This window comes from Acanthaster planci, linkage group LG07, assembly GCF_054643075.1.
Source record: "Acanthaster planci isolate LZ-2023a linkage group LG07, COTS_SCS, whole genome shotgun sequence".
Classification (NCBI taxonomy): Eukaryota; Metazoa; Echinodermata; class Asteroidea; order Valvatida; family Acanthasteridae; genus Acanthaster; species Acanthaster planci.
In genome coordinates this window covers 11087879-11115708 of record NC_141783.1, presented here as the reverse complement: position 1 = coordinate 11115708, position 27830 = coordinate 11087879, and the positions used below count along the sequence as shown (strand labels likewise).

The 27830-nt window shown below is 40.3% G+C and overlaps 1 protein-coding gene and 1 long non-coding RNA gene across 4 annotated transcripts in view; one reads left to right on the top strand and one right to left on the bottom strand.

Moving 5' to 3' along the window:
* LOC110973685 (uncharacterized) overlaps positions 1-27830 on the top strand; it is a 91650-nt gene that overhangs the window by 18810 nt on the left and 45010 nt on the right. For all 3 annotated transcript variants that reach the window (XM_022224684.2, XM_022224686.2, XM_087139120.1), the window contains exons 12-22: positions 2574-2687; positions 3521-3634; positions 4891-5004; positions 5751-5864; positions 7411-7524; positions 8767-8880; positions 10337-10450; positions 15019-15132; positions 16267-16380; positions 18392-18505; positions 19439-19552. In XM_022224684.2, coding sequence (XP_022080376.2) covers positions 2574-2687; positions 3521-3634; positions 4891-5004; positions 5751-5864; positions 7411-7524; positions 8767-8880; positions 10337-10450; positions 15019-15132; positions 16267-16380; positions 18392-18505; positions 19439-19552 — 1254 coding nt within the window. The remainder of the gene's footprint in view (positions 1-2573; positions 2688-3520; positions 3635-4890; positions 5005-5750; positions 5865-7410; positions 7525-8766; positions 8881-10336; positions 10451-15018; positions 15133-16266; positions 16381-18391; positions 18506-19438; positions 19553-27830) is intronic.
* LOC147798635 (uncharacterized) lies at positions 11418-13463 on the bottom strand. The gene is made up of 2 exons (XR_015425938.1): positions 12975-13463; positions 11418-12429 (listed from the first exon to the last, which is right to left on the bottom strand). It is a non-coding gene; the product is annotated as an uncharacterized LOC147798635 (long non-coding RNA).

Sequence of the window (27830 nt, the reverse complement as noted above, 5' to 3'; positions counted from 1 at the left end):
AATCATTACATTACCGTTGCAGAGAGTTTGGATTTAGAACCCTAAATCTTAAGGCCAAACAAATAACTAGATATGTTTCCTATTACACACTGAAAAATAAATTAGGGTGGTTGGTTGGGTAAAAAATTTTTTTCTTCTCTAAATTTTGTTCGCCCAAAAAAATAGGGTCTCATGATGGTCTATATTTTTGGGGCGATGGGGGACTGGTATATTTGTAACAGGTACTAAGTCAGTGTCAGATTAATACTCTGCATGTACCACGAATAAATCAAGCCAAAGATTTTCGTATTGTTGGCTGTCTCATGCAAAAAAACAAAAAATTAAAACAATACAATGTACAGGACGATGCACTCAAAATTGGGCTGGGGGCAAGGCACCATTAGGTTTTTATATTTCGTTGATTTATCGAATAAAAAGATACAGGTTCCGCGTGATTTTCACGATTGGGTCGGTCAACAGGAAACACAGATAGTTTTTTGTTTGGCCTAAAGCATATTTAGTGTTGCTGACGCCTGGATGGATAGAAGACAATGTGGTAAATTGTCTGTTCAAGGACTTATATTCAATCATCGTACTGCATTTCAGTCCTGGCACATTTTAAAAAAATTCTTGTACATGTAGCTCCTTTTCCACATGTCATTTCCAATATCTGTAAAATTAATGTACAAATGCTTTGTTTCTCAATTTAAAGTAATGCTGTTTTCTCTTCTCCCTGATTAATGTGTCTGTGAGTGTTCAGATGCATCCTCATACATGTATTGTTTCATTACCATCGTGCATTGAGTCTCATGTGTGAATTTTATAATGTGCATTTTCTCTCATTGTTACAAATGAACTGATAATGTGTTTATATTTGCATTTCTTATGATGTTGACTTTGTTTTTATCTGTGTTCAAAAACTGTTCATTTGTTGCGTACAACTCTCACATGTCCGGTGGCACAGCAGAGAATGATACACAGGGAGAACAAATGTTCCTGGTCACCAAAGCTCAAAGAAACTGTGACTGCATCCAAAGCAAAGAGGGATATTACTGAAACATAAAGACGTTTTGCATTGTCTTGCTTTGTATAGCTTTGTATTGTTTTTGTTTGGGTCTTAAATCAACAAATCAATTGTACTTCGAGACAGTTTTAAAAATTTGTGACATTATTGACTGTTCCTTCATTTTTCTCCTCTTTTCCACATCAGCACCAAAGTTGCTGAAAGTTACAAACTCATATGTTTCACTTCACATCTTAAAAAATACAACAATTCCTCAGCATTTGACAAAGGTACTTAACCTTGCAGGATAGGAGGATGCAAATTTGGAAGATGATTTCAAAGAGTGATGTGACAGATTCACCCCCATCTTAATATATGAAATGGGATACGAGTGAACATTGTACGATCAAAAGTTTTGCCAACAGTCCTCCATTTTAAACCATGAAAATGATGTACTTTCCTGCTTACGTGTTCAGTAGCATTTGTATCAACGATAAATTACACATACACTGTAGAATCATGGCATGTTGCTTTTGTCTGTTTCCACAGAAAACAATCATTAGAAAAACGCAGAATCTGTTTTGGTTCAACCTGTCCAAATTGCCAAGCATTAGTCACTTGTCACAAAAAAGTGCAGTTGCAGTTTCTTTCTTCATACTAACTTATGGAGTTGAAGAAAAACATTATTACATGTATAAGCATGCATGTAGTGTAGAATGATTAAGGGGGAACATTTCCTCCCTGGTTTTATCTTGTTGTACCACTGTGTCATTTGAGAGCAAATATCAGTGATTTCTATATTGACTTTCATATTTTTGAGAATGCATTTAACATTGTTTTCCCCCTCATTCCTCCATCTGTTCATAATTTGTGAATTGTGGCACTGAGAACACTTTTTTTACATTGTTGTAAAAGCCAAAGCTTGAAATGTTTATATACATGACCTAGATGTCATAATTATCAAACAACAATCCAGCATGGACTTGACCATTGGCTTGTGTACATGTATGTACATGCATTACAATACCATGAAAATCCCCTTAACCATTGGTTTATCTCCAAACTTTTAAGCAAACATCAGGAATGCAATTGGCATTGCATATATTTGTTGTTCCTTTTCCTATCAATAACATTTACTCTATCCCCTTTTAAATTAAAAACCCTCATGTAAAGGTTTGAATCTCTTGTAAATTGATGCCAATGTAATTTGGAAAAAAGTAAAATGTTTTGAATGTGAAATGCCAATTGTTCCACTTTTGCCAGTTAAGACCATTTCACCACAGACATTTCAACATAGCAAAAACGTTCCCCAGCACAAACTTCAACTGCATTTAAACCCATGTGTAATTTCCTAAACCTTGTGCCAAACTATGCAAGTAATTCTTTTTTTAACAGTCTGTGAAGTTCAAGGATTTGGTAGTTTTTCTTTTCAAGATATCGTCCTTTGGGTCAGAAGTCATCATTGCATTATAAATATTGCCCAACCCATCGATATTTCCTTCCTCTGATTTTAGCTTGTCCATCTTTTCACTTTTTTTGGTGGCATATAGCTTTGAAATTATCCTAAAGTCTTTTCAATCTGTGTTACAAGATATCAACGAATGTGCCAGCAACCCTTGCCTAAATGGCGGAATTTGCAATGATCAGGTCAACAGCTATGTGTGTAACTGCCCAGCTGGTTACACTGGCATCCGATGTGAAATTGGTAAGTTTGCCACAGCGGCTACTGCTTTGGAAGATTATCTGAAGAATCATCTCCCTGGTGCTGAAGGGGGGCATATATTTGTTGATTAATTGTGGAATTTAAGCCGTGGCTTAAGGGTTTATACTGTGATTTTCCCCTTAGTCACTAAGTCATAATGAAAAGGAAGATTAAACAGAGCAGCTTAGCAAAAAAAAAAGTCACTGAAAAATGCACCTCATGGACGGCAGAATATGTGATACGTTGAAAATAAAAGTTGGCAGGGGCTGCGGAGACATGATATCACAGTCCTGGCAAGTATATGAAACAGTTACTTTGTTTTATGGGAAAAACAGCATTTTTGGAGGTTCAAAAAATAACACTGGGAAACTCCATGTAAGTGCCTCTGCCTTAGAATGCTGAATTGCCGAAATTCCATAATCTACTCTGAACTCAGTTGATTTGGGAATAGCAATGTTAACCTACAACTGTAGAAGAAAAAAATCCCACATATTTTTGTTTTGAGCTCTGTAGTCATTACATTTGGTGGGCACTCCTTTCTAGAGTTATTTTTCAAAAGCTTCAACCCCTTCTGCCCTAATTAACTAACTATTAACTTCATTGAATTTTGTTGAACTGTTTCAAACCACGACATAGTTATCTCTTTGACCGAAAGGAAATTACTCAAGAGACTCATAGTAATCTGCACAAAGTGGAGGACAAGTGCATTACGAATTACTCTGATTAAACAAAGTAATGTTAAAAAACTCAGGCAACCCTCAATTGTGAGCAGAGAATTGAAGCTTGAATCAGCATTTGCATAATTTGGGGTAAAATTCAATTTACCCTTCCTCCAGACATTAATGAGTGTGCCTCCAGCCCATGTCTCAACGGAGCAACCTGTAACAATCTGGTCAATCGCTATGAGTGCGTGTGTCTGCCTGGATACAGTGGCTTGCGCTGTCAGAATGGTGAGTACTGTTGAATTAGGAGCTGGCCAATTGGTTGAGCCAGGAGTTAATAAGGAGGTCTTGAGGGTTCAAATCCTACATTATCTTTTTAACATTGATATGCACATACTATGCTGCACCTCACAAGAACTCTCTGAGAACCAAGCCATGCCAAATTCCCCAAGATCAAAGGTTACTTGCTCTGTTTACTCATGAAGACCAAACTGTGATGAGTTGAAAAATTTTCCGGCCTTGCTGAATCCAGGTGAGGGCTTGAAGATTTTGCAGAACTGTGGTGATGTTCCTTTGTTGTGTTGTCTGAATCTCCAACTCTGTTCACTGTAGAGACCCACATTTATTGGCAGTCTCTTATCTCTAAATCAATCGTATGGTCAAAAAAAGTGATCTCCCACTCCTCCTCTAACCCCCCTACACACAAAGTCCAGACTTTGCGATTCACTGGATTCATCCAAGGCCAAATTATGCTGGGTACCATACAATGTATGTTTAATGCAGCTCTTGTAAATGCACTTTTTGTCCTGTTTAACCCAATTTCAATTTTTGTTGTGCCATTTTAAGGGCTTTTTAAAAAATGTTCATGCGAATGAAATGTGTGTGTTTATTTTTTTTGGTCATCATGTCATAAAAGGAAGAAAGATCAGTATTTCAGCTATTCTTTATTAAAATTTGCCCCAAAATTTAGTTATTTTGAAGATGCCAGTATATTTTGTTTTACTCTGGTGATTTTTTGTTTCACTTCATGACAGCAGGCTATTAGCAAATATTTCCATTGAGCAAATTTAGGGTTCATTATTCAGAAAACTCCCTAAATGAGCAGCGTCTTCCTGTAGGGACATTGTTGAAACAGCACCTCATTTGTCTGGAAAAGCATGGAAAATTTTTAATGTTCAAAAAGAGTAGTCTCCAATGAGTATAACCAAAAAGGGGCGTTGGACAAGGTTCTTGCTTTTAAAGAGAACAAGACTGAATAAATGTAATATTCACATGTGGATCCTTGAAAGACATATTCATGTTGATTTTTAACTTTTAAGACACGGCTTAGACAAGCCAGTCAAATATGCGCGAGTGTGCCGAGGATAGGTATTAGTCAATTTTCAGCTGATATTACCGATGCACAAATGGTCTCCTGGGTACTAGGCAAAATTGACTACTTGTTAATCAGTGGTCGCTGATTGGATCATCAGGTCTTTGGAACAAGAACCTCAGTTGTTTTGCAATTTTTATTGTGGATTCCTTGTTTTCTGTCTTTATCTCAGATGACAACGAGTGTCGCAGTAACCCTTGCCAGAATGGTGGCACATGCAATGACTTACTGAACAGGTACAGTTGTACTTGTGCTCCAGGCTGGACTGGAGTCAACTGTGAGATCAGTAAGTTGCCACCTTTTCTCAAAAGTCTTTTTCAACAAAAAGTAATATCCCAGGAACTTTTCTTCTGATGACAGGCTTTCCTCAACTGAAAATGGTTGATTCTCATAGGTTGATAAGGCTCCGTTCTTGCACTTTACGAAAAAGAAAGTGCAAGATTCACATAATAACAACCATTTAATTTATTTAGTTATTAGACATTCATGATATGCACAAGAAGATTTCTGTAAAAGCAGAGACTCACAGTAAATACAGGAGATATAACTAAATTAATTACAAGTCGGGTCGGAAATCAGCTCAAGTAACATAGGATGAACTACAGATTCGTGCATGTGCTCAATAAACTTGGTTGACTTCTGATGGTTATGATAATGACATGTGGTGACATGTGATGACTTTTGATGAATAATACCATGACTTGCGGCAACGTGGCGTGACCTAACTGGGGAGCCATGTGTTGATTTTTTTATTATTTGTGAAGATGACATGATTACAATACAGAACGCAGTAGAAATTGTTGCATCGTGGGCTGTCTGTCTGATTTTGCCTTATTATCCCTCAGAATACCCGAGTGTACAAAGCCCATTTGGGGAGCCTTAAGGCAGCTTCCCCTATGTACATTCTCTGGTGCGTTGCCTACACGATGCATTCATGCATATAGTCTCTCACTTCAGACTTCCTGAAATCTCAGGCCAGAATTTACACACCATAAAATGTCTGACCATTGGTATCATCATTTTCTCTTTCAGATTTTAACGAGTGTGGCAGCACTCCATGCTTGAATGGTGGAACATGCAATGACCTGGTCAATGGATACCGATGCGACTGTCTTCTTGGTTTTACTGGAAGCAACTGCGAAATCAGTAAGTGGCCAGGGTAGGGTGTGCCTCATACATATTCACGATTGAGAGCCCAACTCCCGCTGGTCCATCAATCATCGTGTGCCAGTTGCTATCTTTGTTTTTACATGAAACACACCAGAGTTGCTGACTCGAGTCATGTGACTTGGACTCAAGTCGCTATTTTTGACTTGAGTTGTGACTTGACTTGTAAATACCAGCTTTGACTTGTGACTTGACTTGGACTAGCAAAAAATGACTTTTGACTTGACTTGGACTTGCAAAAAATGACTTGTTACCAACCCAAGTCAGATGCTACTCTACCAGCCCCAAATATTTTTAGAACTTGCAACTCGTAACTTTGTAAGTTGACACCTTGTTCTTTTTGCTTATTACAGCTGGACAAAATAACGTGCACCGTGATGTACTTGGACAAAGAGACTTGTGACTTGACTTGTGTTTGGACCAAATGACTTGGGACTTGACTTGACTTGCCCTGTTACGAAATGACTTGTGACTGGACCTAATGATTTGTGACTTGACTTGGACTTGCAAATATGACTTGCTGCCACCTTTGGCACACACACACAAGGGTCGACGCACAAGTCAAATACGTGGTAGTCCTGGGAAATGTTCCTGGAACTGTCGCATGGTTGAAGTACACACAAGTGAGCGAAGCCCTAGCAACAAGATGAACACACTACATATGAACAGACAGTGGCACACATAAATGTAGCCTTCCCTTTGCTCCTAAAATTTTAATGGGGACTGAATATATCTGATGAATGGCAAAAGTAATTATAACATGCTTTGTTTTGGGTGAATTCACCTCAAACTAGTTTGTCACCAGTATTTTGAAAAGTTACAACTGACTACCCACCCTCAAGCCCCAAGGTACAATAGTATACTACTGTTATCTTTCACCTGTATGATGAAAACTTTGCATTGTAGCCTCCTGCGGGTTGTCTTGTCACTTCTGGTAACAGCAGTTGTGGATGTGTTGTGTGGCCTTACTTACAAAATGCTGATATTTGCATGGGTTGCGCTGCCAAAAAGCACTCTGTTCCACACCCTAAGTAAAAGATTCATTTTACAAAGAACTGAGTTCACCATATCTTGACTTACAAGCTAAGCCACTGCAGAGTTACATGGCCAAGTAATTAGATATAGTCTTCACAAATGCTGCCATAAATGAGTTCAACAGTCTTACAGTGAGTTGAAAGCATTATAACTTTCACAGCAATGTACATGTATTTATTCTCCTCCTGTGATAGCAGGCCATTGAAAACTGCCAAAGCAACCTTTCTGTGGGTGTTGGATTTTTAGTAGTAGCACCCGTCCTGCATTCATTGTCTATGTGACCAACAACATATGACAAGTCATAGTTTATGCCCAAAACTTGCTTGTGGTGGCCTGCTGGCATACAGGACACTGACCAAGCAATGTCACCGTGTTATTCATAAGGTGAACCCCAAGCAGCCATCCTGAATGCAGAATGACAGTTTTGGTCAGCACTTGAGAAGTGCGTGCCTTTAATGAACAATTCCGGTTGAATTGTTTTTCCCCTCAGACATCGACGAATGCTCCAGCAATCCCTGTTTCAATGGGGGCCAGTGCATAGATGCCATCAATTCATACACATGCAATTGTGTTCTTGGATGGACAGGCCTCCGCTGTGGAATCAGTAAGTCTCATAGCATGTACCACCAAATCGTGCCTCAGCTAGCCTTTTGCAAGTTAAATTTGAATAAAATCTGGTACTGGACCAGGACACTGAGTTTCCTGATTGTACATAAACATAACAATTCGAATTCTCAGACAAAAGACACTGTTGCTATACCTTGTGATTCGGGGCAAGCTTTTGCATAGCAACCACCATATTTGGAATGGACTGCTTCCTTAGTTCCCTTCTTATCCATTGAAAACAGTGTGTTGGTGCAAGGCATCTCTTATGTAACTAAGTAAAAGCTTGGCCCAAATCACAAGGTATTGCAACAGTGTCTTTAGTGTGGAGAATTTAACTTATGTTCAGTTGTTCATGTGAATTTAAAGAACCCGGTGTACCAGATTTTATTCAAATTTAACTTCAAAAAGGCTCATTTTACATGGTCCCTGTGCACAAGTGCCCACCTAACAATAAGTGTAAGATAGAGGCTGAGCCAACAATTGAAATACCAGTGCCTCCAAACTCACCTGACACCACGGCTTGCACGAGTACATATGCTGTGTCACATGCACGTAAACAAATATGTTGACGTGAATGCCTGAGCCCAAATGGACACCATTGGGTGGTGGCATATCACCCCTGCTTATGTATTCTCACAGTTCATAAGCAGCAGCACAGAATGTGAGAAAAATCAGGCCACGCAACCAAATGAGAGCCCCAGATTGTTTCAACCCAAACAACAAGTGGTGTACAGCACTTTTGCTGCCTCACATTTTCACAATTTTGACTGCTCGGACACATTTACTGCAGTCCTCATTATTTGGAGCAACCATGGACATCCTGATAAGTGGGCTCTTGGCCCAGTTCGGTGGAACTAAATGCAAAAATCTGCCAAAAGTTACCCTAATTCTGATAATGAATGCAAGAATTCCTGCAAGAGCACCCCTGCATGGAATTATAAAAACACAATACTTAATAAGAGTAGGGAAAACACTGAAGACATGTTTTAGTACAAGAGGTTGGAGCAAACCACCCTAAAATAATGCTGGCCGAGCAGAATTCATAGCACGGGATGGGGCAAGATAACCCAATCCACATATTAACCAGGGTGGGATTCGAATCCAGATCACATATGCTCTCAGCAGCTTTATTTGCAAGAGTTGGGTTTATGTCATTCTAAGGATACAACCAGGTGGGTATGCCTAGGAGCCAGATTGATGCTGTTGTCTCAAATGCCTTTTGAATTGATTTGTGTAATAGATATCGACGAGTGTGCCAGTTCTCCCTGTGTCAATGGCGGCACCTGCATTGATGGCGTCAACAGCTACAGCTGTCGCTGTGCTGCAGGATATGATGGAGACCGCTGTCAAAACAGTGAGTAGTCACAAATGGATTTATGTCCAGAATATGAGACATTGGTTCCACTCCACCAAATATTTTCAAAGGAGCGGGAGACAGAAACTAGGGTTTACCAAAATTGGGAAACTGTTCAAAAATTGTTCATAGCACATTTTACAATTGAGGTACCTATCATCAGAGCAATGTGTCCTATGATCCAGTCTAGTCTGATATGAGCCCCAAACTGGACCAAGAGAGGGCACAATATTCTCAGCAGTCGAAGCTCCTTTGGTGGGAATTGCACTTTGCTAGTTCACAAACAGCTTTGAATGCATACATTACAGTCGTGTCGCTACCAATAAAATGAACACTCCCAACCAACATGGCTCTTTTCAACTGATGCTGAAGGCAGATTGTCTTTTTTTTTTCCAAAATTGCTCTGAATTTTGGGATTGGTTCTGTGTTTTATAGCATACCCGGTTCCCGTACCATCCTACATGTAGGTACCTAGGCTAGAGCAATTGTAACCCTGCTAACATTTTTAGAATTGCATCCAACCATGTCCGGTAGTGCGACATTTGTTTTCAATATTTGATTTCATATTGAAGTGACAGAAACCAAAAAATGTGAGCTCAAAGATGTCAATGATGCACTATGATGATGCAGCAAATGCATCTAAAAGATTTGACAAACTTTTTTTTTTTGCAACTGCCTGAATTTTGAAGTCGGGTCACTTTTAGCTGGTGGTCAACATTGCTAGGGACTGCCTAGAATCCACCATTGAACAAAACTAGGTAAAAGGGTTGATATTCCCAGTAAGCGGAGAGGAGATACATGATTTTAAATTTGAAATCATGTTTTTAATGGACCCTTTCCATGAAATATGCAAATTAGATAGGCGCATGTGCACTTCTACCACTGGTTGGCAAGCGCGGCCATCAACATCGAGCTGCTGTAACCATAACCTGGCACATTGAACTTCAATCAAAACTAGATTACAGCCTTTGTCTGACTAAGTTAAGTTTTCAATGTCCTGAGGTTGGAAAGTAACAATTTGTTGTCTTTAAGTTTGGCACTCATGTTCAACCATACTAGTATAATATGTGCTCATATTTATGCACACATGGAGATTTGTATTGTTACGTTACAGATTTAAGCAACCTTGCTAACCAGTGGTAGTTATGTGCATGCGTCTGCCTTATTTGCATATTTCATGGGAAAGGTCCCTTCAGGCGCAGATCCTGCTAATTAATCATACTGACTGGGTAAAACATGAGAGCTTTATCTTCTCCAATTGGTTCAAGTCACATTTTAAAAATGGTAACTTGCCATGGACGTTCTTGACTCTCGGTTTACTGTTCCAAGAGCCTTGGGAAGTGGTACTTTTCAAAGTCTCTAAACCCACTGCAGTGCCAAGCAGCGCTGGACCATGTTGATTCTCAACATGATTTATCATGGGTTGACCTTCAAATCCATCTCCTTCGATCTCCAGATATCGATGAGTGTGCCAGTGGTCCCTGTATCAATGGTGGTACGTGTATTGACGGCATCAATGGCTACAATTGTAACTGCGCACCAGGATATACAGGAGCCCAGTGCCAGATTGGTAAGAAAGATCTTGGGGAAAACATTTTCCACTATATTGAGAAAATACCTGCCATCTCAGATTGCTGCATGCTGCAAAAGCCCGGGAGTGTGTTATACATGCATTCTGGCAATTTCAGCTTGCAGTGGTTGGTGACATGTACACTCATACATGTACATGTTGTTACCGGGTTGTTGAAACTACACCCATGTTGAAACATAAATGCCATGGCGACCAATTTTCATCCCCACAACTGGGTCCCAATTTTCTTAATAAAAGAAATTGTCCCCTTAACGTAGTGAATGCCTTCTCACTTTCCCTTATGTTTCAGTGGTTCCCGTTGGTTTCCAGACACAAAGAGTGTCTGACTACTCCTCGGAAGCCCTGATCATGAGTTTGGTACCCTGACCCCTCAGTGTACCATTGCTGTTCATTGTTGTTAATTGATTACAGCATGATCTCTAAGTGTAGAAGAGATACACGTTACATTACAAATTGTCACACAAACCTCCCAGTGGGCACGAGACGTCGTTATGATGTCTTAAAGACGTCTAATATTGACGTCTTATTTATGTCTTTTTTGAGTCGTATATGCAAAGCCAAAAGACGTCAGCATCCTGACAAGTAAACGACGTCAGTTGTCCGACTAAAAAAGACGTCAGCGTTATGACGAGTAAAAGACGTCAACATCGCGACTAACAAAAGACGTCAACATCGAGACTAATAAAAGACGTCAACATTGAGACTAATAAAAGACGTCAACATTGAGACTGATAAAAGACGTCAACATTGCGACTAATAAAAGACGTCAGCATATTGAGCAGTAAAAGACGTCAGCATTAAGACGTCTTTTATCCATCAAATATCAAGGAAAAAAGACATCTGCATTGAACGAGTCATTTTTTTTTTTACTTTTTTATGATAAAAAGAAGTTCACATGCCTTAACACGCTGCCTGGCTATAAAATAAATTTTGACTGAAGCGACTGTTTACAACTAAACAATTTTTTTTATTTAACTCTGATTCTTCATATTATAATAACCTGTTAGCACACTTTGCTGAAAATGATGGTCTACACAAATATTATGTACCAATAATATTTCTGGTAAATTCAATGGCTTTGGACGGACCATTACAATTGCACCCAGCACGATCAAAGTGACGATGAAACAAGGTACACTTGTGTTTACACTTCCTGGATAAAAGCAGTTAAAAGGTTTTACTTTTACGGACAAGGCAAGAATGGGAAACATTAAGCACACAGTACATGTACATGTAGTATAAGCCATGTAACTGAATATTTGGCAGAACAAAACATTTCCAACCAGGCAAGACTTAGTAAAATACGTTTTAGATGTACATGTAATGGCATTTATGAGAGGTAGAAAAACAGACATCAGTTGATGAAAAGATGTATGCTTGTACTAATAAGACAATTCAAATCGAGTTGGCTTAGAATTTAAAAAAATGGAAATATTGAACACTTTTTGGACAAAATTTTGTCTCATGCAGTGGTTTGTCAAATTTTTAGAAAACAGACTATCCTGGAACAGGATGATCTCGTCAGTTACAATTTAAATTACTGTACGTGTTTTAATCCTGCAAACAATTTTACCCATGCCCCCCCCCCCCCAAAACCGATCAGACGTGTAATTTTGTTATAACCGTACTTTAAACAGCCTTCATTGCTTCAACCTGAGGAAATAAACCTGAAGAAACAATGTTCATATTTTACTTGAACAACAAAAGGTTTAAAGTTTCAAATAAGACCAATACAAAAATAGGCTTTATGCTCATTAGTTAAATATCACCGAAATATATGAAACAGCCAGGAAACAGGTCATCTGATGCACTAGACTGGTCGCACAGTTATCCAGTGGGCATGCCTGCTGAATTACTCAGGGCTCTTGGTTTGTCTCTGGTAGGAATACTAAGCTTTAAGTACTTCGCTATTCGTTGTCTTACTGCAGACACTGTTGTACCGCGTGATGCAACACTTCCTGCAAATGTTAGACAAATAAGACAATTTATTTTTGTAAAAACTTTAAGGACTTTGGTGGCAGTAAATAAACCGGTCCTCTACCATTGTTTACACCACGTCTGAGCTGAAGTGCGCATGTTCATTGTGATTGAGAATGAAAAAGAATTTTTCTGCTACCAACTGTCTCGAGCATGTCTACATCGAGTGGCCAATATTGTACATTGCATCACACAAATGTACTGCCATTACATTTTCACAGTTTAGTCTCGCCAATACAATGGTATAACATTTAATCTTAGACTTATTGACACTGTTAGTATTTGCCATATTTGATGACGCTGAAGTATGGGCACTGTGGCAAGCCCAGATGCTCCTTACTGCACTACGACTGCGAGTCTACGTACGACTACGAATAAACACTGTCTGTGGTCCACCCATGGAGGTAGGAAACAACCGTGGCCAACCCGGTTGACTGTTGAGGATTAAAATTATTGCGTTTAAGCCTGACCTCTGCTTCACCAACAATGCCCATACGTAACAGAATTACAGTTTATAAGCACTTACCTTTTAAGGAAGGGCCTAACCTGTCTTTCTCTTCTTTAAACGGACAAGCTGCTTGCAGCGATACTTGTACATGTACATGTACTCGAGCTCTCTTAATTCAAAATTATGAAGTAGTCTGGTTCCCTGACCTGAAGATCTTTATTCCATTTGAAATACGTGTAGACGCCAAAGTCAATAGACCTAACCGTAGTTCTGGAAGCCCGTTTTGACTTTTGGACATGACCTCAGTCTTTGCCATCGCTGGTTCCAGTCGGCATGCTCAGAGTCTCCTCGGAAGGCTGGAACCAGCTAAGACTAAGCCAGAGCCACTATAGTAGGGCAGTGCACACGCTCGAAGCCAGTCGTTGCTTGCGAGCAAGCAGGCAATGAAAGAAAATAGCCTCATCCATTCTAAATGTAGGGGTATTTTAATGTCGTGTTATTTTAAATCAGACGAGGGGGTTGAGGGTCAGTTCCACTGCAAATAATAATAAATCACAAGCAGGTGTACTAAACCAGAGACCAAGAAATTCCTCTAGTGTTAAAATTTCCCTGTAAGGACATTCGCACTATTGCTATCCCACACATCCCTCTTGACGAATAGATGAGAACAGTCAAACAGAACAGTCACCTGCGGCCGCAGGCGGGATTTCGCAATACACTGTATGCCATTGCTCTGTCGGACCTTCCGCGGTGAAACCGAGTGAGAACCGGCAAAATCCGAGACAAACCAAAAGTCACCGTGCAAAATCTTCATAAAGTTATCTAAATCTTTTTCTGTTGTATGTTGACGATTTGATAACGACTGTAAAATGACGTCGTAAAGACGTCGTGTGTTTCATGTATTGCTTGTTGAAGAAAACAATTCAAACAGAGAGAAAAAAAGACGTCGTTAAGACGTCGTTTTTCTCCTTTCACTGTATGTGTGGTACCGATGATTTGATAACGACTGCAAAACGACGTCTTAAAGACGTCATGTTTTTTTTGTGGTCATGGTTGCTGAAGCAATGTTTCTAACCGAGGATAAAAGACGTCTTTAAGACGTCGTTTTTTTGTCACGACCACTTTACGACACACGACCACATAACGACCACAAAAAGACGTCTTTCACGCGTCGTGTGCCCACTGGGCTTGCACAGATATACATGTATATATAGATCAGTGCCCCTAGACTAGACAGCCTTATACAGAGTGATTCCCCTTACCCGCAGACTCCACCTGTGACATCACATGATTGTACCTTGTGTTCCATTACATTCGATAAATCAGGGTTCTTGCGGCCTGAAAAAGTCACGGAAATCTGTTTTTGTTTTCCAGGCCTGGAAAAGTCATGACATTTTGTAAATGTGACTAAAATCACCAAAAAATCAATTTATCAAACACTGTGTGATTTCTATTACCAGAAATAAGTGCAGGAAATGTGTGACTTTATTTGCAACTTCGAAAGTCTGAATAGTCCAAGAAATTGCCTTATTGGGTCGTGGATTTTCATAATTTGGTCATGGAAAAGTCATGGAATTTAATTGTCCTTTACATGTACATGCAGGTACAGGAACCCAAATGGAGGACATCACAGTTGGAATTTGAAGAGCTTATAAATATGCACTGACCTTGCTTTCTGGATGGGGCAATGCAGAAATTAGATGGTCAAATCAAATTGATAATTTTCTAGGCTTGCATTTGTTATGAGCTTTGCAATGAGACATCACTCAAAAAAATTGGCCATCAATGAATAATAAACTAATTAACTCCGTATTTTGTGAGTATGAGTACATGTATACTAAACATGACTTGCCCAATTCTAGCTGTAAAAGCCTGTGATGTGTAATAAACATAAGCTGGCCATGTCACTTAATTGAATGCATGTAACTTTTTAACGTTTGGAGCTGTTGTGCACTTAAGCACATTACTAAAAGGCTTTTTTGAACTGCATAAAGACATAATTATGAACAGGCACCTTGTTCACAGAATCACAGAACACCTCATGCCACTCGTTTTTTCACCTTCAGCACTGCAACCACAGAGATTCTATTTTACCATTTTCATTTTGACTTGATATTGACAGATATCGATGAGTGTGCCAGCTCACCGTGCCGCTTCGGCTCCACCTGTAACAACCTCATCAACTTGTACACATGTATTTGCGTGTCTGGCTACACTGGCTACAACTGCGACCAAGGTGAACCTCAATATCAAGGGTGTATGCTGGGGGGAGGGGGTGGTGGGGGTTTCCCTTTTGACCCTCTGTAATCCCCTATTTGTTTCCCCAATAAAACCGCCACAAAACAGAAGTCTGCAATTTGTCTTTTTTCCATTTTTCTGGGATTTGTCCTAAAATGTAAAATGCACCAGGCTGAAGGAATTGATTTCCCTTCAAAATTTTCCTGAGGGAGCCTGCTCCCAGAGCCCCATAGTCTGGGTATTCAGTGATCTGAATCCATTACATTTTGAAGCCCACTTCTAACAATCCTGGGTACGCCCCTGAACACGCTGGCAAGGCACTGTCTTTAAAGGTACAGTCTGTCATTTGTCATTTGTGCCTGAAAAGGCAACAAAAGTGGTCAAAATCTAAAGATGGATGCTTTGCAACTGATCTGATGAAGTTTGAGTTCCATGAATGTACTGAGAGAAAAACAGTTTTTTAGGATTTCAACTTCAAAACAGAAGTTGCAGAGTCATGTTTTGAATAATGCTCAAGTTTAGCACCAGGGACCTGCTCTCATTCAACCGATTGCAGCTACAAGATGCTGTGCACTGAGCTGATGAATTACAGCAACCGCGCATGCTTGTGGATCATGTCAACGCTTGCACACTTTGCCAAATTACAAAAACACAATGATTTAATGCTTGCTGTGCACCTTCTAATTTTACTGTAAGAACAGACCAGAAAGATGTGTGCTGAAAAACTGGACTGATCTGTCCTTTTGCCAGGTAACTACAGGAAGTCAAACATGTTTGATTTGTTAACATCTGATTTTACCAGGTGTACTTTCACTCGACATTAAGATGTGGAATCAACACAGCGCTTCCACCAGATGGGAGTATTTGTGACAACCAGTTGCACAAATTCATTGTATCGGATTGGCGTGCATAGTGTTATGGTCTGCCGCAATGGTGATAAAGACTTAACCAGTAATGCAGCAGTCTAGTAAACTTATAAATGCAGAAGGGCGTGCTGCGGGCTTAACTGATGAAGCGGTTGAAACCACAGCTGGGGGGGGGATGGGAGAGGAAGCGGGCAGAACTGGGGGGGGAGAGGTTCAACACTAAGTAGTCGTTTGAATGCCCATATTTATTCTTTCTTCCCGTTCAGATATCAATGAATGTGCAAGCCAACCCTGTCAGAATGGTGGTTTCTGTGTCAACCAAGTCAATCAGTACACCTGCAACTGTCCAGCTGGCTTTGAAGGAGTCAACTGCCAGATCGGTAAGGAACAAGGGTACAGCTGCCTCTGAATCTACATGGCTATGGCTGGGATTGTGGTATGCTTCTATTTGAAGTGGGTACAGACAGACTGTTTATTGAGAGAATTGCAGCATGAGTGTCTCAATTGTTCGAACCAAAATGGTGGATTTTGCATCAGTGCATATGGACAGTTAGCACACAATTGCTGCATGCTGCACAGCACAAATAATGGACAGCTCTTTCGGTTCCAAAGTCTGAAGTTGGCGCTACTCTCTATAAACAGCTCTGGGTACAGCCACCAGGCAGTGGCCTCTGTAGACCGAAGTGTGGACATGACTTTCCTGGTCATAGGCCCTTTTTTTTTTCCTGGGAAGGGACAGTCCCATAAAAAGCATATGTCATGTAGAGGGTGTGCTTTACGGGGGGAAGGGAGTTTTAAAGTGGCTGGTTTCATTAACGCCACAGTGAATATTTGGAATGGTTAATGGTAAGGAGTAACAAGTAGAGTGACTGTCTCAATAATCACAGAGAACCCAAAATGGATATTATATCCTCTCCATACGTGAAAATTTTCACAGCATTATGGCTGGTGAGCAAAAGCTTAACACAAAATTTTTTTCCCTTAGTTTGTCCTAAAAGCAGCATGCTATAAAGGTACAGTCTGTCAAACTGTCCATTTGAGGTAACAAAAGTGCTAAAAATGTGAAGAACGGTGCCAAACAACTAACTTGTGTGAAGTTTTAGCTCAGTGAATACTGATATTCTGGAAAAATGTTATTCGATCTTGATTTAAAATCAAAAGTTACCAAGACGAGTTTTGAATTGTGCCCGAATTTAGCATCCCGAACACACTCTCACTTAGTCGATTGCTGCCACACAATGTCATACACTGAGCTGACTAATTATAATAACCGTGGATATTGTGTGCATTGTGTCAGTGCTTGCGCACGCCTTGCCAAATTGAAAATGAATTGCTTCTGACAGCTCTCTGAACATACTTTCTCAGATGCATTTTTGTAAATAGCCTTCTTTCATTGTTTTCTTCAAAATGAAAGCTTGCCAGAAAGAATAACTTCACTAGGAGTGTTTAGTCCTATAACTGTCTTTGAACCAAGTTTGCTTTTCAACAATAATTTTGTCAGTTACTTCTTTGATAGCTGCAAATGATGGACCATACCTTTAAATGGATCCCTGGTCATCACATGTTCAAGTTCCTTTTCTTAAACTTGTATATATTTCACCATTGGCTAATAAGGCAGTTTTGGGTGAGATTTTTTAACTATGTATAATTTGCGCCAGTAGAAAAATATGTTTTTATACACAGGCACTCGGTAACAGTTTTTGAATTTTATCTTATGCGAAATTTTTTTTACAAGGATGGCAATAATACTAGGTGGGTTTCAATTTCTGCGTTTTTTAGCGCAGAAGTCTTCTCAGGCAAAACCCTCAGTAAAAAAGTTGGGATTGTGATAATCATTGGAATTTTTGTGCATGTTATAGCATAGTTGTCAGTAGCAAAGATAGGCTCTAGCAATGGTGAATGTTGTCAGTAACTTTGAGCACACAGGCTTACACTGAAATATAAGCAACACTTTCAACTTGTTTTAAAGGGAAAAGAATGATTCCAAATGCATACTCCCCAAAAATCCACTTGAAGTAAATAATTTTACAAGACTGGATCCAGATCCAACTTTTTAAGGGGGTAAATTTTTTTCCATGTAATCTTTTGTGGCCCGTCTGATGAATGAGGCAACACTTCTGGGCTTTTTACGTGCTTTTGGACAGAAGGAAAATGAAAGATACCAAAACAGTTGCCTTTCATTATTAAAAAGAAAAAAAATTAAACTCCTTTTGGGGGAACCCCCGCTCCCTGTCAATTCTACAAGTTTCATGTAATATCCTGAGATAGATAGCAAGGTAACTGTGTATAGCACATTTCCAACAGACTACATGTATTTAAAACATCCCAGGGTATTTTTGCCTATATAAAAGAAAATGTCCCTATGTTGTAATGACAATTAATTTCTTCCAGATATCAATGAATGTGCCAGCAACCCTTGTCAAAATGGAGGTGTTTGTGCCAATCAGATCAATCGCTTCGAGTGTACCTGTGCCGCAGGATGGGAGGGTGTCATCTGCGACATCAGTAAGTGTCCATTTAATCACTATGAAAAAGGACAAACAAACAAAAATGCAAAATTCTGAGCTCTGACTTGTAATAGAAGTCTCATATAGGGGCCAGATTTTTTTATGGACCATCCTAAGAAACTCTAGAATTTTAAATTAATGTCTATGTAGACTCTTAGAGACTAGCCGAATATTGTTACTTACTTTGCTGTTTTGGTTATGTTATCATCAAAATCATGTTTGTGCACTTAATGTAGGCCTTTGTTTTTGAGAACATTTTTCTAATTATTATTACTACTTTAAGTGCATAGTACATTCACTCGTAAAAAACATTGTTTCAGGCCAGTACATGCATACTATTGAGCATACTTATAGGGTGCATTGAACCTCATGTAGGTTTGCAGATAAGCCAGATGGGGCACTCCCTGATAAGCAACTTTCTGATGGGAAATTGTCAGTTTCCGGCTTTGGCCTTCCAGTTACTGGTAAAATTGTGGCTCCCAGTCAGTAGGAAATGAAAAAGAATATCTCACTAAGTGTAGACACATGTCAGGCACTCTTCAAAATACCAAATAATGAAACTTCTACTAAATATTAAAATAAAGGTAGTCCCTTCTCTAAAACTGATGGGACAAATGTACATTTAGAGGTATAATCTGACACCATCCAAGCGATGCAGCTTTGCATGTTGGGAATGTGGGGCATTGGAGTATTTCCACCCCTCCCCCTGTCTTCTTGCCCCTTAGTTCCCCATCTGTACGACCACACCACTGTCTATTTCAGTCAGTCTGCCGTTAACATTTACACAAAGTAGCGTTTGGAAATCAGATATTATTTTCGAATTCCCCCCCCCTTAAAAAAAATTATTTGGCTACCCAGTGCGAAGAGCAGACAATATGAGAGCAGCCTATATCATTTTTTTTCTGTTTTGTTCTGTTTCCCTTCCCTGCAGACATTCAGGAATGTAACAGCTCCCCTTGTCGCAATGGTGGTCAGTGTGTGGATGGCATCAACTCCTTCACCTGCAATTGCGCCGCTGGCTTCACTGGCACTGTCTGCGAAATCAGTAAAGTTTTCCTGTTCCTTACAATCACTCCTCTTTTGTCTAACCCTAACCTCAAAAATTTTAACCTTAATCAAGAAGTTTTTTCCTGCAGGGATTTCGTTTTTTTTTCCCCACTGGCAAAAACAAAGGTGATAGGTGGTCGCAACAGAAGAAGGTTTTTTCTTCCAGGTTGGTCAACTGAAAAATGTTGAGCATGCACATGCCCCACATGTACATGACGAACGTCAGTGTCGTAAGTAGTGGCCAGACTCATGAATCTGAGGTCTTTTGGGGCCAAAGGTCATGGGTTTGCTGGTCGGTGACTTTTCGTTTGAAAATTTACCGGCCAGATTTGTCACAAATTGCATGTTCTCATGGTGTCATGGTGTGGGTACAACTAACAGTTTTTTTCTTCTTCCACCTTATACTTGCGTCTCTGTCCTTTCTTTCTTTTTTTTTTCTTCCCTTTTTCCACTTTTCCCCATCCCTCCCTAAAACCCACACAACTACAGAATTAGGGCATAGGCATGTAAACTAGGCATAGTCGTAGGGACAAAACTATATCACTCATTCCAGATTACCCGTAAATCGCCTCCAATAAGTCAGGAAAGAAAGTCACTCACACTGTTTGCTCCAAGCTCAAAATGACAAGTCAGAGTATCTGTGAACTTCACCTTTTCAAAATGACATACATGTCTGATAGTGAATGTACTGAATTCCAAACCACCAGTTTTGAATGCGATCTAATAGGAGTTTCCTGACTTAGTGGGGGAATGCACGAAGAAAAAACCAGTGGAACTCTCCGACGACCTTTAACCTTTTGTGTCTGCCAGTGGTTTTTATGGAAAGACAGTTGCCTGAAATTCCCTCAAAAGTCCCTTTCCAGTCAGAGAAGTTTTGCAAGCTTTTGCTAAAAAATAGCACTTGAGTAAGAAAAAAAAAGTGGGCAACTGTTGTCAGCCACACCGCAGCATAAGAGAGTAAGGGGCCTGGCGGGGGTATGCTTGACCGTGTTTTTCCGTGTAGTGCATTTTACGGGAAATGTGAAATTGGTTTGACAATCAATTTCACATTTCCTTCTCCCGCTTCTGTTCCCTTTTGCCAGACATCGACGAATGCTTCAGTGCTCCATGTCAAAATGGCGGACTCTGCGTTGATGGTGTTAACGCCTACTCTTGCGTATGTCTAGCTGGTTTTACCGGAGCCCAATGCCAGACTAGTGAGTACAAGTTACTAAATTTCAAAGACGTTGTGACCTCTACATGTATTTTTGCTGCAGACTTTCAGAAAATTCTTTTCACTTTGGCTTGGATTTGACTCGAAAAATAACAACACAGCATTTATAAGGTGCACAGTATGTGACAAAAGTTGACATTAAAACTGGGTCATTATTATTATCCTTGTAAACCGTATTTGGCTCAAAACATTTTTGAAATCATCTCAGCTTCCTGGAGATTATACAGATTCTGCCATTTCAGATGCAGGCAGCTAAATGCAATAGCCATCTTTGCCCTCACTGGTACCCAGTTACAATCCTGGACGGAGATAAGCACATAGGAGGACTTTAACCCAAGATAACAAAAAGTAACCAGCTGTTGGATTTGAACCCATTCCTCATGGTCGGGATCTAAGAGCTTCAGCCATCAACCCACATGTCCAAAATAACTACAGGGAAAAACTCTGACTGAATGGGACTGAGCACCTAGAGTCTATAAGTGCAGTGGTAGAATATGAGCCCATCAAATGCTGTAGGCAGCACACAGCTGGCACTTGTTATTGAGAAATGACTCCTGCACACTCTGTGCTATGTGCACTGGGACAAGCAATTCACATTCAGTTATGTTGCCCCAAGAAACATTTTTCCTGTTAAAAAAAAATCTGTCTTCTTAAAGCAGTTTTAGCAAGGCTCACTCACAATTTCCTTCCCTAGATATCAATGAGTGCATGAGTGGGCCATGTCGCAATGGTGGCGTCTGTGTCGATGGCATCAACATGTACGAATGTAACTGCCCCACCGACTACACTGGTGTCCACTGCGAAACGGGTAAGTTGGAACCTGAAAGGGTTCAAATTAGGGATAGCCTATGGATGTAACCATCAACTTCTTTACTATAACCTAGACATGACATTTACTTTTATATCATGAGTTTGGGTGACCAAAACAGGCCACGTCATGCAACAGCAATGTTGTTTATACACAAGCATAACATGCTTCATTTCTTTGAATCATGCATCATGTTCCTGTCATTAATTACCATGTTCTTTCATGTCCAACACTTTGATCACAATTTTTGTTATCAACTGTTGTTTTTTGGTTAAAGTTAAGATACCAGTGGGTAGAACCCAGTAGCATGCATGTGAGAATTGGCAACTTTAATGCGTGACATCTTGGGCTTGTTGATCAATCAGTAAGAGCTTACTGTCTCTGCATTCTCAAGCCAGTGCATAATTGTGCAAATGGTACATCATAGTCATACATTGATCTTGTTACGAGTTGAACCAATACATTACCCTCGTCTTGTAAAACAGCATTCTTGGAAATCTACACAATGGCTTCCAGCAATTTTGATCATTCTCCCAACATAGCTCAGATTATTTCCAAAGTAATGCTTTCTGAAATGTTGGAAAGTTGAGACTTGGGTTCCACAGTTTTACTGCCAATATTTCTGGCCAAGGCTATAAACTAAAAAACATAATCAGGTGGTATGGGTTAATTTGACCTGAGCAGCTGGACTCACAAAAGTAAACACTCAGATAAAGACTTCATAAATTATTAAAGAGATTGCTTACATTTTTTAAATAGTGCACAATTCAAGTTATCCCTCGCTTTCCTTTCCATTTTTAGATCTGAATACTTGCCGGAGTAGTCCCTGTCGGAATGGCGGCCGCTGTGAAAATCAAGGCCCTGACTATGTCTGCATCTGCACGTCAGCATACACAGGACGAAACTGTCAATATGGTAGTTTCGGTGTTTTTCTAGCACAGGCTACCTCTGTGGGGGGGGGAGCTCCTGCTCTGTGTTAGTGTGGCACTGGGATCCCAAATTTTAGTGTCTAAGTGATTTATTGATCGTTAACATGGACCAGTTTATGTAATTGCTTTACAAAAATTCTGCACCAGACTCTGATTGTTTTAGTCATATTATACTGGAGTCATGGAAAAAGAAAATAGATCTTTGCAGTTTTAACAAAGAAGCATGCTCCTGTTTGTACATAGTACATATGCTCTCCATGTAGGCCCAGTAATTGTTCAAGCTGGTTTATCGACCCAAAGGTGTTATTTAATAGGATTTTACTAGGTTTTAGGCTTTTTGATTCAAAGTTCTGCATTGTTAGGGTTTTGATCATTGCTCAGCTACTCACTTTCGCAGTTTATATAAGAAGTGCAGGCTTCACACAAACATAGCCATGTAGGAGAGAACCCTTGCCTTGTTAATTAAAACCCACAGCTTTAAAAAGTCTGTAGAAATTTTGTGTTGGCTCAGCTCAACCTCTTTCATGGCTGTTTGGTATATTTCTTACTGTCTTGTACTGAACAATCCTGCCATAAAGCAAGATAATGAGTGCTGTTCTGTTTCCCCAGAAATCAATTCCTGTGCCAGCGTGCCATGCCAGAATGGTGGAACCTGCGTAGACTCCCTGACTGGCTACACATGTACTTGTCGTCCAGGCTACACCGGCTATAACTGTGAAACTGGTAACTTCCTGCATACTTTTTCATCAATTTTCTGCGTACTTTTTCATCAATTGTCTTTCCCTATTTACTCAACGATTTATGTTTTCCCCTGAGATGGAAATTGTACAGCAGTTAGTTCCAAGTTTATACGGATTCCATCTTTCCCCAGCTTTTCTCCATTCCAAAAAGAATGTATCCACTCTTGTTAATCATGAAAGCCACTAAAGCATACAATGCTCAGGAATGATACCCAGTTTTGTCAAAGCTAAGTGGGCATTGAGTTGTATGAAGCAACTAGGACATGATTTCTGGATGACTCTCAAGTTGGCAAGTTACTCACAGCATGGGCATTTGTATGTCAAACAATATTGGAATCGGACCCTGGTGATATTGCATTCCTTTAGACTGAACCGTTCCTGGTCTCAGATTGTATGCTATTACACATTCAGGTTTCCTCAGTTTTTGCAGAAAATTTGTACCCCATTTTGGAGTCTTTGATACCAACCAGCACACCCATAATCCCTGTTGTGACACCTTTATCGACATGACCTCAGTTTGGTCGGATGTGAATCGATTCTTTCACTTGGTTTTTTTCCTGTTGACAGTGACGTTCTGTGACCTGGCGGGCACATGGTACAATGACTTAGGAGACGTGGTCACTCTCAGCCAGACCGGCTCCGGCATGCTCCTGGGAGAGTACAAGACCAGTTTTGAGAGGACCGTGGGATACATGGGTAGGTAGTAACGTAGCAGCTGAACAAAGCTGTGCCCAGATGGTTTGTGTTAGCTGCAGTTGGTTTACACATGTCTCTGAGGAAGCCACTAGCTAATGAATAAAACCCATTTTGCATAGATGTGTGTGCATTTGGTGGTCATATGCAAATGTTGCAGACACACCTTTACACAAAAAGCCTCTGGCTTTTAAAATGTGAGCTTTGGGTCATCCTTATAAGCTTCATCAGCCGTGTGTGACAAAAAGTCTGATTTGCCACGTGCAGCTGTTGTTGAAGGATACAGATGAAGAAGGTCACTTTATTCATGAAAGAAAAGTTCCTCTAAGCAATACAGGGAGGGTTTGCCAAAATGAAACTCTGAAACTACTGATTTATATGCACTCTATCAACAGTTTTTGTTTTTTTAATTTTTATGTTCAACAATTTTTGGCTGTTCTTATTTTGATTCTGTCGGCCGTCCACGCAGCTCCCACTGTCCTGGTTGGCTATGCCACCCGTGGGGTCACCTTCCCTGCCTTTGGGTTCACTGTGGTTCGCAACAACGGCCAGATGGCCAGTAGCTGGACCGGCCAGTGCCACTGGTGTGGGGGCACCGAGGTCCTGCTGACTTCCTGGATTCAGTCCAACCAGGTCAACACCTGCGGTCTGATGCGGGACGCCAGCGAGTAAGTGATGGGTGGGGATGGGACCCTGGGGAGGAAGGGGTTGGAAGGATTTGAATCTGTTGTGGGATCTGACGATAGGTAACAAACCTTGTGCACATCTGTGTCATTGGGGAGGAATTGCAAACATCACTATTAAATGTTAGGATGGTACCTCATTGCCAATGCTACTATGAGCATGTGATGATGTGTTCCCCTGTATGCAAGCATGCTGCAGATTTGTGTACATTCTGATGAAAATTAGGTACATATGTTCTGTGCTATATACCTATTTCATGAGGAAGCCATTTTGGATCTATTTTGTAAATTGTAAACTGTTCATTTGGATACAGTGGAACGCCACTATAACGAACGAGACAGGGTCCTCGCTAAATGTTTGGTACAGCGGTCGTTCGGTATAGCGAATTTAACTGCCGAACGTTTCGTTGCCATGTTGAATAGCGCCCTCTCTTGTCTAACTGAAGTGCACCCTCTTGTGATACCTTGGTTCGCTGTTTTTGTGATGTTTTGCCGTTGCATTCAAGTTTAAGGTTTCTAGAAATGTATCTGTTAATTATTTGTGTTTTTTATTTAAACTTGAGTCAAAAAATTGATATCAAGTTTATCCTAAAAGTCGTGAAACTACCGCTCAGGATCGATCTCTGATGCATGCTGTGGCGAATCTCGGTTAATTTTTGTATCAGCGGCGCCCTCTTTAGACTATTGTTAGTGCAATGCCACCATGCACGTATGTGCGGTTTTCTTCCGCACCCGATCATGCTGAGTTGCAAAACCAGTGCCTATTCAGTACCGTTGACAACTAGTGGCTTTCCCTTCTAATCCATGGGGAAATAATGGCCACTTGTCACTTTCCAACATAAAAAAACACCAACTGTTTTTATCATGTTGACGTTTGGAAATTACAAACAGCAACTGAATTGTGTTCGGTAGGTTCTGTGCACAAATTATTGGGAGCCAAGGACGATGTTCGGTACAGCCGAATGTTCGGTATAGCGGCGTTCCATTGTAGTATCAAACTATTTCACAATTTGCATGCATTCTAAGCCTCCTTTTGAATATTTTTCAAAATGTGGCTTTTAGCACTAAGGTATGATGGCCTACGAGTTTGAAATTATTCTTCAGAGTTGGCAGATGCTAATTTGTCCTAGAATTTCATTTTGTTCCCATTTCTACCCTCAATCTCAAAACTTGAAGAGTTTACCTTGTTTTCAATTTCAATATGGCTAACCCATGAATTAGGTGTAAACCCTGTTATTTAATTGCTTCCAAAATCAGATCTATATCATTTAAATATCATCAAAAGTCGCTACATAAGTTCGTGTTTGAGAGTCGTAGTTGTCGTGAGAGTCGTGTTGCTTAATCTGTTGGATTTGAGGGACCCCATTTGGAAAGTAAATACTTAGGTAATACCTGGTAGGGGGATTTGTAAACCTGCCTGTCATGAGTTCTGGTGGTAGGTATATGAGGGGGTGTTTAAACTGGTGTGTTCCGTGGATAACACTACTGTCACAGCTCCACTCCGTTGATAAAGCATTGAATCCTGTGGGGACTAGTGAACTAAGTTTGGATAAGTGGTGCTCTGGTCTGTGCTGGGGTGTAAAAGTCAGGAAGGTGCATTGTAAGTGATGTTGGCTGCAGTCGACTGCGGGAGTCTGTTGTGCACACCACATGCCCACCAAGTGCCAACTAGGTAAAGTATGGGAAGTGGTCCTTCCTCAATCTGATGAAACTTTCCAAATCATCTTGAAAGATGGAAGTTAAATTTTCATATGGAACTCTGTGGAGGGGACATTTGTAGGAAAATACATCTGCAATGCGAGGAAATATTGTTGAACAAATTTGGACCAAGTTTTGGGGCCTTTCCCCATAACACTTGGTACCCTAACTTCTATCGTGCAAGAAGTTTGGTCCCTACAGTAAGGACACAAAATTGTGGGTTTGTATGGTGTGTTTGTGTTGGCTTGTGATTCTTTCCTCCAGTGGGAAACTTGTGGTCTCGGTCCATTCTGGAATGAGACGGACCGAATGATTAAAAAAAACAAACAGTGAGACCATGCAAAGACAAAATGGCAGATCAGGCTAAGACATTAACCAGTATGAGACTTTGGATGTGCCTGATACCCTCATAGAAGAAGGGAACTTCCTTTAGTTAGCTTGCGTGTCCGAACCCCTTGAATCATGACTGTTTTGTATGAGAATGTTTACTGTTTGTATGTTTTCCTTGGCTGAGTGTGTCTGTCTGTATGTTCCTGAACAGCCTTTTGTGTCCCCAGCCGATTTCACAAAACTTGGCGCAACTGCACTGTGGGTAAGCCTAATGTCACAAATTTGTGGCATAGCTGCATGAGGCACTTGCTGTCAATTTTATGAAGAGCTGCTTAGCTGTGCAATATATGAATTGTACATGTTTTAAACCTCTTTCAAAGGGATGATCACAGCTTTTATGACACATGTTCCTTTTCAATATTGCAGCAGTCATTTAACAGTATTAAAAGCTCCTTTGCTGTGTAAAAATGTTTTGTTGTTTCTGCATTAGAACTCTGCAGAAGATCTAAAAGCCCTCTCCCAGTCAAACAAGTTTTTAGTAACTTCTAAAAAGAGTTTTGCATTTCTTGTATAAATCTTGCTTAGTTGAGCAAAATGAGCCTTACCAAAACATGATTGATTATAGATAGTTTGTTTCTGATACGTTTGATGTAACTTACACTACCAAATATGATTGTGTAAGTTATGCCATTTCTTGTGCAAGTTTGAGACTTGCACAGTGCATAACTTTTGTGAAATGTTTCACAATTCATTGTGGCACTTTCGCACAAAAATGTGGCACAATGAAGTTACACTTTTGCGTTGCATTTTGTGAAATCGGTCCGTTGTCGCTGAAGTGTGTTGCATGAGGGATGGGAAAAAGAAGTCCATCAGAAGTTGGTCACAAGTCAAGCACAAGCAACAAGGATGAACAACAACAGTGGGATCCGCAGGAACAAAAGAGGGCGTGTTTTTAACTTAAATTGACAGTCCTTTGATATGAAATCACTAGATAGGCGTGCAAATTTATGCACGTTTGGCGCAGGCCAAGCTGAGTACGTCCAACGGATTTATGCTGGAATGCATGGTCTTCGTGTACACACCAAACGCCAGCAATAACCCGGCTGGAAACTTTCTTAGTACCAATCCGTCTTTCTTTGCCAGTGAGGGTGCACTTAAACTCAGGGCAGATACCTTTGCGAT